The sequence below is a fragment of the Neolamprologus brichardi genome, chromosome 22, assembly GCF_056152115.1.
Source record: "Neolamprologus brichardi isolate AB-2024 chromosome 22, ASM5615211v1, whole genome shotgun sequence".
Lineage (NCBI taxonomy): Eukaryota > Metazoa > Chordata > Actinopteri > Cichliformes > Cichlidae > Neolamprologus > Neolamprologus brichardi.
Genome location: NC_142124.1, coordinates 14,404,547 through 14,418,064, shown reverse-complemented (window position 1 = coordinate 14,418,064; position 13,518 = coordinate 14,404,547). Strand labels below are relative to the sequence as shown.

General features: G+C 40.9%; 1 protein-coding gene across 2 annotated transcripts; it reads right to left on the bottom strand.

Annotated features, from left to right (window-relative positions):
• recql4 (RecQ helicase-like 4) lies at positions 1-13,094 on the bottom strand. 2 transcript variants are annotated; one of them, XM_087835256.1, is made up of 28 exons: positions 12,773-13,094; positions 12,649-12,682; positions 12,484-12,566; positions 12,202-12,348; positions 11,686-11,843; positions 9,801-10,878; positions 9,635-9,717; positions 9,458-9,557; positions 9,083-9,260; positions 8,662-8,772; positions 8,081-8,248; positions 7,901-7,993; positions 7,672-7,808; positions 7,477-7,560; positions 6,642-6,830; positions 6,256-6,438; positions 5,936-6,137; positions 5,540-5,733; positions 5,329-5,412; positions 4,566-4,703; positions 4,339-4,458; positions 3,976-4,201; positions 3,350-3,479; positions 3,093-3,259; positions 2,318-2,495; positions 1,983-2,136; positions 1,782-1,890; positions 1-181 (listed from the first exon to the last, which is right to left on the bottom strand). In XM_087835256.1, exons 1-28 carry the CDS (start codon positions 12,854-12,856, stop codon positions 60-62), a joined length of 4,734 nt encoding a protein of 1,577 aa, XP_087691382.1. In that variant the 5' UTR covers positions 12,857-13,094; the 3' UTR covers positions 1-59. The 2 variants fall into 2 exon arrangements, with proteins under 2 accessions (XP_087691382.1, XP_087691383.1); XM_087835257.1 differs by lacking the exons at positions 1-181; positions 1,782-1,890; positions 1,983-2,136; positions 3,350-3,479 and having other exon boundaries at positions 2,371-2,495.
• Between the last annotated feature and the right edge of the window lie 424 nt (positions 13,095-13,518).

Genomic DNA, 13,518 nt, shown 5'->3' with positions numbered 1-13,518 from the left:
ACAAATGAGACATACGTAAAAAGAAAAAAAAAAAAGATAATATTGGACCATCTGGTCGATCACTTGAAGCGAATGATCTCCTGAGTGGCCAGTCTGATGAGCTGGTTGAAGTCAAACTGGATGTACTTCCTCCAGTAACGTCTGTCTTTGCCGTAGGTTTGAGCCGGATAACACGGACTGCCTGAAACACAGGTTGGATTTATTTAGCTTTAGTTTATAGAAGTTTTTACTTCAACATCCACAGCTGATGGAGGAAAGGCCAAACAGTGAAATTCCTACATGAAAAATAAAGCACACTGTCAACTTCTCCTTAGTTAAATATCAATGCAAAATTACTATTATTAGCTGTGTTTAACTGTGGCTAATAACAAAAGGAAGGCTAAAGATCAAGGTCTATAATTCTGGGAGGTGCTGGATAAAATTTATTTTAATAGAAAAGTGCCACCTCAACCTTTTTTCAGGTTGACAGCCAAAGAATCCTAAAAGAGTAAAATAAAATTCAAATGTAGGAAAATGTGAGAGCGATTATCTCTGTATCTGCGGTTATTACACTCTTGCATAAATCCAGATTCAGGTTAGTGTCAGACTGTACCGCTGAAACCCTAATGGAGGTCTTCATAACTTTCTCGTCTACATCACTGCACTGGTGTCCTCTGTGTTCAGAAGTCAGCTGCCAGAGATCTTACCTGCATCAAGTCCTGGCAGCACAACACCCCCTGGTCAGATCCTATATCTTCTTTAAAAATCCTTCTCCTCACTTATCAGAACCTCTCCTCCCCTACACCCCATCCCAGACTCTGAATTCTCCTGATAAAGTCGTGCTCTCGAGTCCCCACAGAAAGTCTTCAGTCCTTATGTGGGGACTGTTCCCCTCTGGGAATTGTAACGCCCAGCTTTGGAAATTTCAACAAGTAGTTAAAATATCACCTGTTCACGAGGTTTTTTGTCTAAAGACACCTTGGGTTCTTAAAAAGATATGTTATAAACATCATCATCATCATTATTATTAAAATCACTTAATGTTCTTTCTGAGAACTTATATAAATTAAAGATAAAAGATAAGTGTAAGGAGGGAGTTAGACTTTTGAAATAAAGAGTCCATTGGTTAGCTGAGAAGTGAACATGTGATTAGCTGAGCACAGTGAATCTCAAACTGTTTGGCACTTCCAACGCAAGTCATCTCCCGAGCCCCCAAACTTTTCAGCTCCTTATTTTCTTAGCTATTTATCCCAGTTTACAGTTGTAGTGAGGAGGGAGTCCATCCCAGTACAACATACAGCCTGAACACACTGACAGGTCAACACAAAGGCCTCCCAAAACCTTTTTTCTCTCAACTTAATTTTGTTCCATGCCTTGACAGATAATCTATAGCAACAATTTTCTGACGCTATCTAGCTTATGTTTGTACACTTTGAACTATTAAAATCTCAGCAAAACTGAAAAGTCCTAAATTAGCTCTCTAACGACCTCTAGAGGTTTAAAGGTTCACTGCTTTGGAGTTGATGTTCTGACAAACAAAAAATCTGTGACCAACTATTCACAGCAGACAGGCTTCAGCAGACTTTTTTAAGTTGGATAATTTGGTGCCATTTAAAAGGAGACATTCTGAATATGTGTAAAGGTGAATGTAAACATGCAAACACCTCCACATTTATTGTAAAGCATGAAGTACTTCAGTGAGAAGGGTTGGAGAGAAAATTGTTCTGGTCCAAAAAAAGAAAAAGAAAAAAAACCTACCTGCGCTTATGCAGGTAAATGTGTGTGCGCACGTGCGTCCTCACCTATGCCGTGAAAGATACGAGCGACAGCCCTTCCAGAAAACTTCTCGTCACTTCGGTTGGAGAGGAAACTTCTGATGTCGGCTCTGATTTGATCCTCCCAATCCAACAGCTAAAACATACAGAGGTAAGCCGAATCGTTCACAGACTTCACCTTAACTACAACTCCTGAAAAGTTTTCTACATTATTTGTCTTTGTAAAACCTTATATTTGTCGAGCTCCTCGAGATCAAAAGGTTTGAGAGCGTGGTCCCCGTCCCGCCTCTTATCAAAGTACTCGGACAGAAGGCTTTTTAACTGCAAACTGCGGCTCTCATCCAGATCGTCTACACAGGACAGTACGCTGCAGTAGGCAACACTGAAGCAAAGCAAACACAAAGTCAAACACTAAAGCAGACAGAGGGTAACTGCACACAAAAAGACAAACGGTCAAAGCTAGCCAATACTGGAAAACAGGCTAGATCTTATTTAAGAATAAGTTTGTTTTAATTAGTGGATAATCCATAAAATCAGCGGATAATTAAAAAAGCTTAGTGTACCTCTTGAAGGCCTTAAAACAGGCCGTCAGCTGGTACAGCTGCGTTCTCTCTTGGTCCTGCACTCGTTTATGGAGGAACTGACAGACTCTGTCCATCTCCTCATCGCTCAGGTCGCCATAGGAACGAAAGTAGAACGAAGGACTGGAGAATTCGACGAGGACGCCGCTACGTCCCCCAGCTGAAACAAAAGCATTTTTGACTGATTATTTCTAATGCAGCCCAGCAGGAAAAGAAGGAAGACATCCAACAAGCATCTCACAGAACTAAATTTAGACTCAAGGTTAGACCCTAAAACCACAGAGGGACGATCAGACTGTGACACTGACGTTAGAAGGCAACAGGGCATCCCTACATGTATAAGCAAGTTGTACTTTTTAAGGGCTTTTAGTAAAACTTTAAATTAAACTACACTTGCAAGGAAAATACATATAAAAGGTTAAATTGTCTTAAGAACACAAACTGATGTCAGGAAAATTGTAGGTACAGTAAAAGTATCTATGGAAGCCCGTTTCCGCCTCTCATACTCTCAGTGATGTGAGACCCTTCTGAACCAAATTCAAGGCAGCTTAATACTTTTTAAGGTCTTCTATTACTAAATGTATGTTAAAGACATTTTCAGACTTTATAAGGGCTGAGATCCTCCCTGCAACTACCTGTGATCAAGAGTAAACTGGTCCATTTTCCATGGGGACTGCCTGGATTCTTATTGCTGTGAATGTGTGGATACTAAATCGATACTAAATGAAAAGAAGGAAACGTGAACTCATGAACAAACCTCTATCGGTGCTCCACTGCAGCTGCCTGAGTCCTCTCTTCACGAGAGGGAGCTGCCATCCCATAGTGTCCGCGACCTCGATAACATCAAACTCAAGCTGGTCGCACTGCTCCACCCGCTCGCCCGCCATCCGCCGCCTGGCCAACACCACAGCGATCGGAGGACAACTGCAGAGAAGAGACAAGTTTAAGACGTCTTAACAGTAACATTACAATCACAGACGCACACGTTCATGTGCCCGGCCAACATTGTCATACATTTTAGTGATTTTCTGGAGCTGCCTTGGCCCATCGTAACAGCTGACTTTACACACAGACAGAGTGGGGTGGAGCAGCTCCACGAAGCGCTGTGAGTGCAGCTCCAGATAGCAGAGCAGTGTTTCCACACCTGGAAAAACATAAAAAATGTTAAAATTTCAAAAACACTGGGAGTAGTTGTTGTTTGCTGGATTTTAGAGTGTTTCTTGGGAAATTTAGGATGAATTTCTGTAATCTACACGATTTGTTTTGTTCTGTTAAACCAGATAAGAATAAATACAAGTGATTTTATTAGATGGTTTTCTTAGTTTAATGCATCGTTTGCTCCAGTTTTGTATCATTTTATTTGTTTTCTAAATTCATCTGTTTGAGCGTAATCTGGTCATCAAACTGTTTTGGCTTTAGCTTTTTGGACTTTTGCTTTCAGTGGATTCAGCGCACGAGCCACTAAACAACCTGCGTGGATGAGATCAGGCTTAAATTCTGTCTTAACCTCGAGTCAGAAATAATTTTTAAAATGTTTAAAGATTAATGCTAATGTGCTTTCCGTGTACAAATCAGCCTACACCTGTTCCTTTTACTGTCTTATCAATCAATGTGATTTTTTAGTGTACGTTTCCACTCACCTTCCTCCGTGATGTCCAGAGCCTCGATGGTCTCTTGGATGGGAATCGCTCTTTCGTGCGTGTGACAGACTCGCTCCCTGGGCCAATCACTGCGCTCCTCTTCTTGGTCCCTCTCCCGGTTATCTCTCTGGTCTTCTGTCTGTTTTTTCATCTCATCCTCATTTCGTTTCTCTCTTTTATCGTCGTCTTCTCGGGTGGCTAGCCCAGCAGAACTGACATCTGATTCCTTGCAGTAAAAAAAGTCATGTTACCAAAAAAATTCATGAACTAAAAAAGTAATTATGAAATTAGCATTTAATTATTTTTTTGTTTAAATTTCTCTATTGTGTGAAGCGATCAGAGACCAGTTCCCACTTTACTTACAGGTGCAGCAGCAGGTTGTGATTCATCTTTGTCTGACATGTCTTGCTGAGCAGAAGAATTCATGCTGCTCTCCTGATCGCACACATCCATCACCTCCAACAGCTCAGAGTCTTCAACATCCTACACAAACAAACAGACACACAGTCCTTTACTTCATAGAAAGTTTGACATTCAAAGACATTTCTTCAGGCTAAAACACTCTCACAGACAGACAAAGGAGGAGTTACCTTGAAGAGTTCCTGCTGTTTCTGGTGTATCTGTTTACATTTGCATGCTGGGAAAACTTTCTGCACCAGTCTTTTCACCGTATAGTAGTCCACTGTGTCTGCGTAGATATGGCGACAGAGCTCATGGAGGTCTCCACCCTACAATCACACACAGAATGACATGATATTATTCATATATGGAATATACACTCACTGGTCACTTTATTAGGTTCACCTGTACAGCTCCTTGTCTCCTTGGATCCTGCTGAAGTTCAAACAGAGCACCAGAATGGAGAAGAAAGATGATTGGTGGTGATGTAACAGTGTGATATTTACATGGCACATTTTGGACCTCTCATTACCCACTGAGAATCACTTAAACACTACAGTCTACATGAGTATTGTTGCTGACCATGTCCATCCCTTTATGACCGGGAGCATCTCAACTCCTCCATCTTACACTTACACAAACATTTTATTAAAAAACTGATTGTGAATATGACAGAAGGTTCATGATTCCACTTTCTCTCTGGTTTATTTGGGGTCATGTTATCTACACCGACACAGAACCCCCTCAAAGATCATTATTTATAAAGTATTTAAAACGGGATTTGTTTGAAATTGCCAGCTGACATTGAGGAAGTTCATTTCTTAAGCACAGTCAACCATCACAACAAATGTGTACAAAGACCTATTTTTTCCAAGAACTGCAATCCCACCGCATCAGTACTGCTTTCTGTAACTACATCATTAACGTCAGTAATATCACAATTTTAAGACTCACCTCCGGGTCCAGGAAAAGGTGACAGTGAGCCGGCTCTCCATCTCTTCCTGCCCTCCCAATTTCCTGAACGTAACTCTCAAAGCTCTGTCAACAAGAAAAACAAGATAAGATGCCCCAAAACAGACTAAAAGAGAAAGTTAAAAAATATTTAATGTATTTTCAAGTCCAGTATGAGGAGACATAAGTCAGGATAGATCCGAGCACTGCCCACCTTAGGCATGTTGTAATGGATGATACCACGAACGTCAGATTTATCCAGGCCCATGCCAAACGCCACTGTGGCCACCACGATCCTGAGCTCTCCGCACATGAAGTTGTTCTGCACGCGTCGCCGCTCTGACCCCGACAGGCCGGCGTGGTACGATTCAGCCTGCCATTTCAGTGGTTTACGAATCTTCTTCCGAGCTAAATACATAAAGGACAAAACCACAAAGTCATGGAGACTGAAGGAAATAGACTTCACCTGTAATTAATGTTATCTGAAGTTATGTACCACAGACTTCCATAACACAGCATAGGCTCCATATACATATTTCACTTGTTCCCCCGCCATATCAACTCTCTCCTTACTAGTTTCTAATTAATCACATTTTTAAAAAACACTTACCCAGTTCTTTCTTTCTCTGCCCTACAGGGTTGTTTTCTGACCGACTGCTGCTGCTGCTCTTCTTGTTTTCTTTTAACAGCACCCCTTGAAGGCAGGTTCGGAGAAGTGCCGCCACACGCACCGTCTCCTCTCTTCTGGTGCAGTAGACGATGATAGAGTCAAGACAACCAAACCGATCACCTTTCAACAAGGAGACTAAAGCCTAAGACGACAATTGCACACATTGCAAACTCATTTTAGTAAAAGAAGGACTCTTGGATCTAGAACTACTAAAAATCCACAAATAAATGTCAGTCAGGACACAAAAACACTCATTTGACCTGATCCTTTTCTCTATCCGTGGACACAGAAAGATTCAGGTTTGGAGGCACAGCTGCAGATCTGACAGCAATGCCGGCTTGATCACTGATTTCCAGATGTTTAGCGATGTCCAGAGCAGTGGACAGAGTGGCTGTAGCTGTGAGTCCTAGCAAGCATCGTACTCCCAGACGCTCTCGTAACACCTACAAACAAGCACTGTATTAAAGACTTAAAGATATCATCAAGAGTGATACCACTGTTCTAAAGAAGCCAGTTTACATAAATTTGACAGAGCTTTTTACTTGTTTCAAACTGGAAAGTTCAACACAGTGAGTTGTTTGAACAAGTAGCAGAATTAACATCACTTGTGTTAGAGTACGATGATCTCCAGGAATCATCAACTCACCTTGCAGAGTCTTAGGTAGCAGGGTCTGAAGTTGTGGGACCACTCTGAGACACAATGAGCTTCATCTATACAGGCGAAGGCCACAGGAGGGAGTTCCTGAGCAGAAGGAAGACACCCTGAACCTGAACCTCCTCCCCCAACAAGGGCCTCTGGAGAGAGCAGCAGCAGACATACCTGGCCTGACTTCACCTGGAAAAATAGCAGGAGGCGAATACAAGGTATAAACGGAAAATAATCAATGATATAGTCAAGTTTCAAATAAGCATAGAAGTCAATTAATTCACGCCTTAAATTATAAGATAAGGTGCTGTAGAAGTCGGCAAATCACAAGCAGAAAGATGAGGAGGGACAAACTACACATTTTGACTTTTTGTGGAGAAAACAGCTGTTACTTCTGTGCAGAGGTGTGCGAGCATATGGAGCTGGGACCACATCTGCACACACCTTGATCTGACTGATTCGAAATTCCAACTCTATCTGATTTAAGACCATATATGGATATTTGTATTCACACTGGAATAAAAAAAGGCATCTGAGTGTTGCAGAATACGTATTGCAGAAAAATAAAATAAAACTCAATTCAGCACCAAATACTTATCTGATCCTGTTTTTATTTTCTCACTTTCAACATCTGTTTGTAAGATTAACTATGTGAAACCATTTATTGCATCCCAGCCTAAGTAGTAGCCAAAGTTGAAGTAAGACTTGCATCCAATGTGATTGGATTTATCGATCCAATAAGAGGCTGTTCATTTTTCAATGACATTAGCAAAGAAGCTGTAATCAACGTGACTCACTCTCACTCATATCTGGTTCTTGATGCACTTCCTTTTACCTTTTCTATCGCTGCTTCTCGCTGTTTCATTGTCATATTGGAGTGGATACAGGCCGCCTTCAGCTTGGCTGGCAGGCCAGACAGCTGCACAAAAACACAAAAAGATATTCACCAAATACATTCTCAACTCTATCACTGGTTTAGAGAAATTAGATTTGCTCTTTGCCTACAGCCATCAGGTGCACAAGTGTTTACCTGGTCGTCCATTAGAGAGACGAGAGGCGATATGACCAAAGTGATGCATTTGGATCTCTGAGCATAGAGGTAAGCTGGGAGCTGGTAGCACAACGATTTGCCCATCCCTGTTGATAACACTACGAGGGTAGACAGACCTAAAGGTGGAAACACACAAACATGTACAGAGAGATTGTAAATTAGCAAATGAGTGTGTGCAGATGAGCTTATGAGTGTGCACACTACATACCCGACAGGATCCTCATGATGGCTTCCTCCTGTCCTGGTCGAAATGACTGATAGCCAAGATCTCTTAGAGCCGAATAAACATCTTCAGGTGTTTCTTAATATAAAGAGAAAAATCAGTTCTTAGGCCAGTGTACTGTATGTCTATTTTTCAGATTTCATGAGATCAGTGTGCAGTCCTTACCCTGGACTTTTCCATCCTCTGTGAGCTCATAAAGCGGCTCCATGGGTGGTGGAGGAGGAGGTCGTTCATAATCGGGGCGAATCACATTCAGCAGCACTTCATCTTTACGCTTACTGTCCACTTCCTGTTCCTGATCATTCTGCTCCTCTTTAAAAGTGGACGCTGCCACTGGAACACACAAACGCATCAGGGTCTAAACACGCACGACTTAGGAACACAAAACATCTGTATTTGACAGCTTCGTTACTTAAAACAGCTCAAATTTAAGCTCTAAAAATAAATGTGCACAAATTTACATGAACAAAGTGTTAAAAACTTTTTTCCATTAATGAGCAGATGTAAACATACACCTCCAGTCTATGTGTTAGCTGTAGAAAACATAAGGTTAATAACTGTTCTTATTGTAAAGTAAGAACAGTTATTAACCAGATAAAAGATAAAACTAAGTTTCACATAATGTCATTAATATGATGCACAAAGTAAAACGTAAACAGTGCATTTATGACACTGAAACTATGCAGTCAGGCATAAGCCGACTAGTTCTGTCAGAGAGCGGCATGCAATCAGGTCAACAGATGTACCCTGTGGCTGAGGTTGCAGCGTCCCAGTTGCCCTGGCAACTTCCTCCAGGGTGGGTAATTCAAACGGCTCCTCCTCAACCGCCTTATCGTCAGCAACAGGAGGTGGAGGGGCTGCAAAACATATCAAAACTTTTAACAGACCTGTGATGCTGATTTCCAGCTCTGAAACTTTATTTTTGTAGAGCAACTCCGTCATCCTTCAGATAAAAGACGAAATGCAGGGCTTTGCTCAAGCTTTGACGAGAGCTCTTCTCTCTTTACAGCCACCCTCCCTACAAGTAATCTTTTTGCTAACTGACTTCCTCTTACTGTGGGTGTGACTGCCGTGTTGACGGCACTAAGGACTGTCTAGAGCAATCTGAAGGAATCACAACAAGGTGAGATATGCATTTAATAATAGTTATTGTTGTTCCTGCATCACCTCGCCCTTTGCAGTCAATAGCCCAGTGTCCGGTCCCTCCACATTTGTAGCAGGTGTCACCCTGTCGACTGAGGCCCCCTCTGAAACCCCCTCTGAAGCCCCCCCATCTTCCTCTGCCAAAATATCCACCACCTCCACCGAAACGCTCTCCCTTCAGCTGGAACTTCTGCATGTACAACTGCAACACCAAGAAGACATTTATGATACCAAGAAAATATAAAAAATGAATTTTTATTACTCAGGATACAGTTTGTATTATAACAAGGACGTGTTATACATGATATAAGCATAAACTCTTTGAGAAAGTGTGCACTTCTTCCCACTTCTTTTTGATATGTAAACCTACACAAAAACAAACAAATAAATGTAATATACCTGTCTGCGTAGAGCAATCCCTCTCAGGGCATAGCCTTTGACATGAGATTTCTTCTTCAGGTTTATTTTCACAAAGTTACCCTCGGCTCCTTTTGCGACTCTGTTAAAACAGGAAAACAAACACATGTAGAAACCTTTCAAAGACATTCTGCTTTCCTCACATGCACTTTGTCTTACCTGGCTCTAGCAGACTGTGCCCGGTACATTTTGTTAACTCCAAATTCTTCTTCTATGTCTCCAAACAAGTTCTCTTGGGGCATCTAGACAGAAGCAAAGCTACATCAGATAATCTCATATAACCTTAAAATAAGACATACAATGCACCCTCCAAATCCCCCCTTGCCTTTTTTGGTCCCTTGATTTCCTCCTTTCCTTCACCCTCTCCATCACCTTCTTTTTTCTTGCTTCTCTTCTTCTTTCCTGCTCCTCCGTGAGCTGAGCTGGGGCTAACGTCAGAGCTCTCCTCTTTCTTTCTACCACCTCTCCGTCTCTTTTTTACTCCTCCTTCTTCTGTAGTGTTTCCCTCCATGTCACCCACTTCTCGCTGCCTCTTCTTCCCCCTATTTTTTGAAGCTTTTGTTTTTGGACTGCTTTCATTGTCACCATCAGCTGTTATATGTGATGTCTGTCCTCTTTCAACCTCCTCCTGTCCCTTCCTTTTCTCTTTGCCAACTCCTTCTTTTTTGCTTTTTCCAGAGTTTGCAGTACTAGTAGTGACTATTTTATCCCCTGTTACACTCTCAGACTTTTTACCTCTTCCCATTTCTAATGACTCCTGTCTTTCCCTCTCTATATCTATTTCTTCCTTTGCTTCTCTTTCGACTCCTTGCATTTCCCCTTTTAATTTTTCTCCCTTTTCTACCATCCCTTGTTGCTCCACATTCATCTCCTGGTTGCCTGCTCCAGGCTTCTCCTCTGCTCCCATCTCTCCAAACACCTGACACCTCTCTAGCCACTTCCTGTCAACAAGGCTCAGCCTGCTGGCAGGAGAAGGCCTTGCTCCAAGGCCTCTGCCTCCTCTGAAACCTTCACGAATCTGTGGACTTCCGTTAAAGCCAATTACACTTTCACCACCTGGAGAATCGGTACCTCTATTCTGAGTTTTTGATGTTTCAGCATTTTCTTTTACATCTCCTAAAATGCCTTTAGTTTCACTTCCCATAGTTCTGGCTCCTACTTTTGAAGCCCCTAAATTTCGCTCAGGGGATAAGGATGACAACAGGGTGGAGGATCTGATGGGAGAAGTACTTAAAGCAGAGGTAGTGAATTGTGAACTAATGTCTTTGTTAATGCTACAGCTACCAGCAGCATCTGCAGCTTCATCATTGTCCTGTCTGAACGTTTCAAATGGTTGAAACGGCTCTTCAGGCTCTGCTGGTTGGAGCGTCTTTGAAGCCAGAGATCCCAGGCAAGGATTAATTCTGTAAGCAAAGATGTGATAACAAGGAGGGCTCACATAAATCATCACAAAGTCACGTTATTCAAGCTTTTTAAATTGCTTTTTAAAGTGGCACAAGCAAAACAACTACTTAGTAACCGTTTTGCTTGAACACTCAAAAGTAAAAGACGATATTTGATTCTCCGATATCCAAACTGCTCTATTTTGCAATTCATTCATCCTAATAGCAGTGTTAAAAATAAAAGCAATCAAATTTTTAGAATAAACATGAGAGAAATAGTATCTCGGGTATAAATTGAAATTAATTCCTTGTACTTTCCCTTATTTTCTGGACATATATATAAGTAATCCATATGAGCTAAAAGTTCAGGCTTTCACAAACTGAAAACTAAATTAAAGCCAGTTTTTTCATTAAAGGATTTAGAAACAGTTATCCACGTTTATGTCATCTCTTAGCTTGTCTAATGCATTTTCTTGTATAAAGGATTTCCAACTTTCACTCTCCCTTTCTTAATTCTAAATACAGCTGCTCGGCTCTTAAGAAAGAACAGCGCATCACTCCTGCACTGGCAACCTGTGAAGCTTTGAATATACTTAGAAGCTATTTATTACTATATATTACTTGTTTTTGATAGTTTTTTAGCTGCTAAACATAGGGAATACACCAATGCCAAGAAAAGGATAATAACTTTTATTTTCTTCACTGACTCAAGCAAAACGACTTTGGTCCAAAAGTAAATTAGCATATATGCTCACAAAATAATTTACTTATCACTGAATAACACTTGTTGTTAACATGAAATGAAATTCTTTTCCTTGATCTAATTACCTTGGTGAAAAGGGGCTGAATTCAGAGTCAGTGGTTGTGGTCTTGGCAGTGGCAGCAGGAGAAGTGATGCTCTCTGTTCTTATAGTTTGTTCATTTTTCAAGGAGTCCAGAGGTAGCCGACCAGGACGGTGCATTTTCTTCAGTGAGACAGGCCTCTCCTTCATTAATAATAAATAAATAACAGCAGAACAAACACATTATATAATGGCTACTTTGGTAATTTCCTAATTTCAATATCTCATTAGTTTATTTTATTGTTTTCTGTCCACATGTAATCCAGGGAAATGATAGAAATCATTGAAATAATTAGCCTTAATTTTTTTCTATCATTTGCATTATCTTTGTATCACTAAACAATGCAACATGTAGCGAAAATGAAATTAAACTAAGTCGCTCAGCAGCTACCACTGGTTAATGTCATCATCCTCACATATGGTCATCAACAAGTGAATATGGTCCTTTTGCAGGTAAATCAGTCTTAGCACAACAAGTTGAATTAGGTGTGGTGATTCTCACCTTACTGATTGAAGCCAAGTTGTTTTTAAGCTTTAGGCCATAATACTGAGAAGACGCCTTCAGACTGTCTCTGTCCTGGGATGTCAGTTTGGGAGATGATGTCGGCAATGCACTGCGGTTCAAGTGGGATCCCCAACAGTCTGACTCCTTCATAGACAGAGACAGAAAACAAAGCAACAGCCTCATTGAGAGATTTGTTCAGATATGTTAGATATTTATTAAATTTGAGATTAAAACACAAACGTCAGACAACGATGGACACAAACAGAGCCTCCTCATTACCTTTTGGCTGTGAGTATGCCCGTTGGCGGCCTCATTGCTGTTCTCTTTGGCTTGTTTTAAGCTGCGGTATTCTTTATACAAATCTGCAAGGAAGACACCAAATAAATCATAATATTCACTTATTTATACTACAGCTGTAAATTCATACTGATGGTGAGCACTCACTTCTAGTCTCCTCTGGAGCCCGATCAATGTCCTCCTGAAAAATGTACCATTCAGCGTTCATAAACAATAATACTAAAACAGGTAGCATGCTAACAAAGCTCGTTGTTGTTAACGGTTAACTCACCTTGTTGGGTTTTCTCTTGTGCTCTTTGACAAACCCCTGCTCCCAGTTTTTCAGCAAAACTTTCACGTCATTGTAGCGATCCATGCTGAGGTGGACAGGGCTGTTTTCAAACTGCTGTCGGGCGATTTTCTGTTATAACATTGGCGTTATTGTTCTTTTTTCAAAGACAGTAGCAGCGTAAGCTTACATGTTTATCCTCTATTAGCTGCTTTAGCTTCTTCTCACTCCAATTAACATCTCTGCGAGTATGGCAGATGACATGAAGACATTTTTGTGAAGTATACAGTAACTATCAAAGCTCCTTCCGCCGTGTTGTTTACGATTTTCCCGCGCCGGAAGTCAGCTTGTGTTGCCAGGTTCTTTCCTGTATCCTCCGATCTCACAAAATTGCTTTTTTGGTGTCAAACGATTGAGTTCAAGTATTTTTATTTTTTTTTAAATCATTAATGATGAAATAAAATATAGCAATGAAACAACAGCACCTTTAATACATAGCTGTGAAGCACGTAACTTTATCTTGCAAGACCTCAAATTTCTTAAAACTCGCCACCTCATTTGTCAAGCAGGCACTTCCGCTTACTTTTGACCCGCCTTCATTAAAGAGACATGGACAGTTTAAAAGGACTCAGCTCTTTGATCTATGGCTGTTTATGGGATACATTATACTGTAAACATGAAATTCCTATAAGATGCGCATTTTGTTATTACAATTGTCAGGACTTCAGGCATTTTTAAAAAAAAATAAT

Excerpts from the sequence above, each read along its gene's own strand:
- recql4 (XM_087835256.1), bottom strand. The coding sequence starts at position 12,856 with ATGGATCGCTACAATGACGTGAAAGTTTTGCTGAAAAACTGGGAGCAG. Across the intron at positions 9,558-9,634 it reads GCACAGTCTGCTAGAGCCAG|AGTCGCAAAAGGAGCCGAGG; the intron begins GTAAGACAAAGT and ends CTGTTTTAACAG. Across the intron at positions 1,891-1,982 it reads AGGAGCTCGACAAATATAAG|CTGTTGGATTGGGAGGATCA; the intron begins GTTTTACAAAGA and ends TGTATGTTTTAG.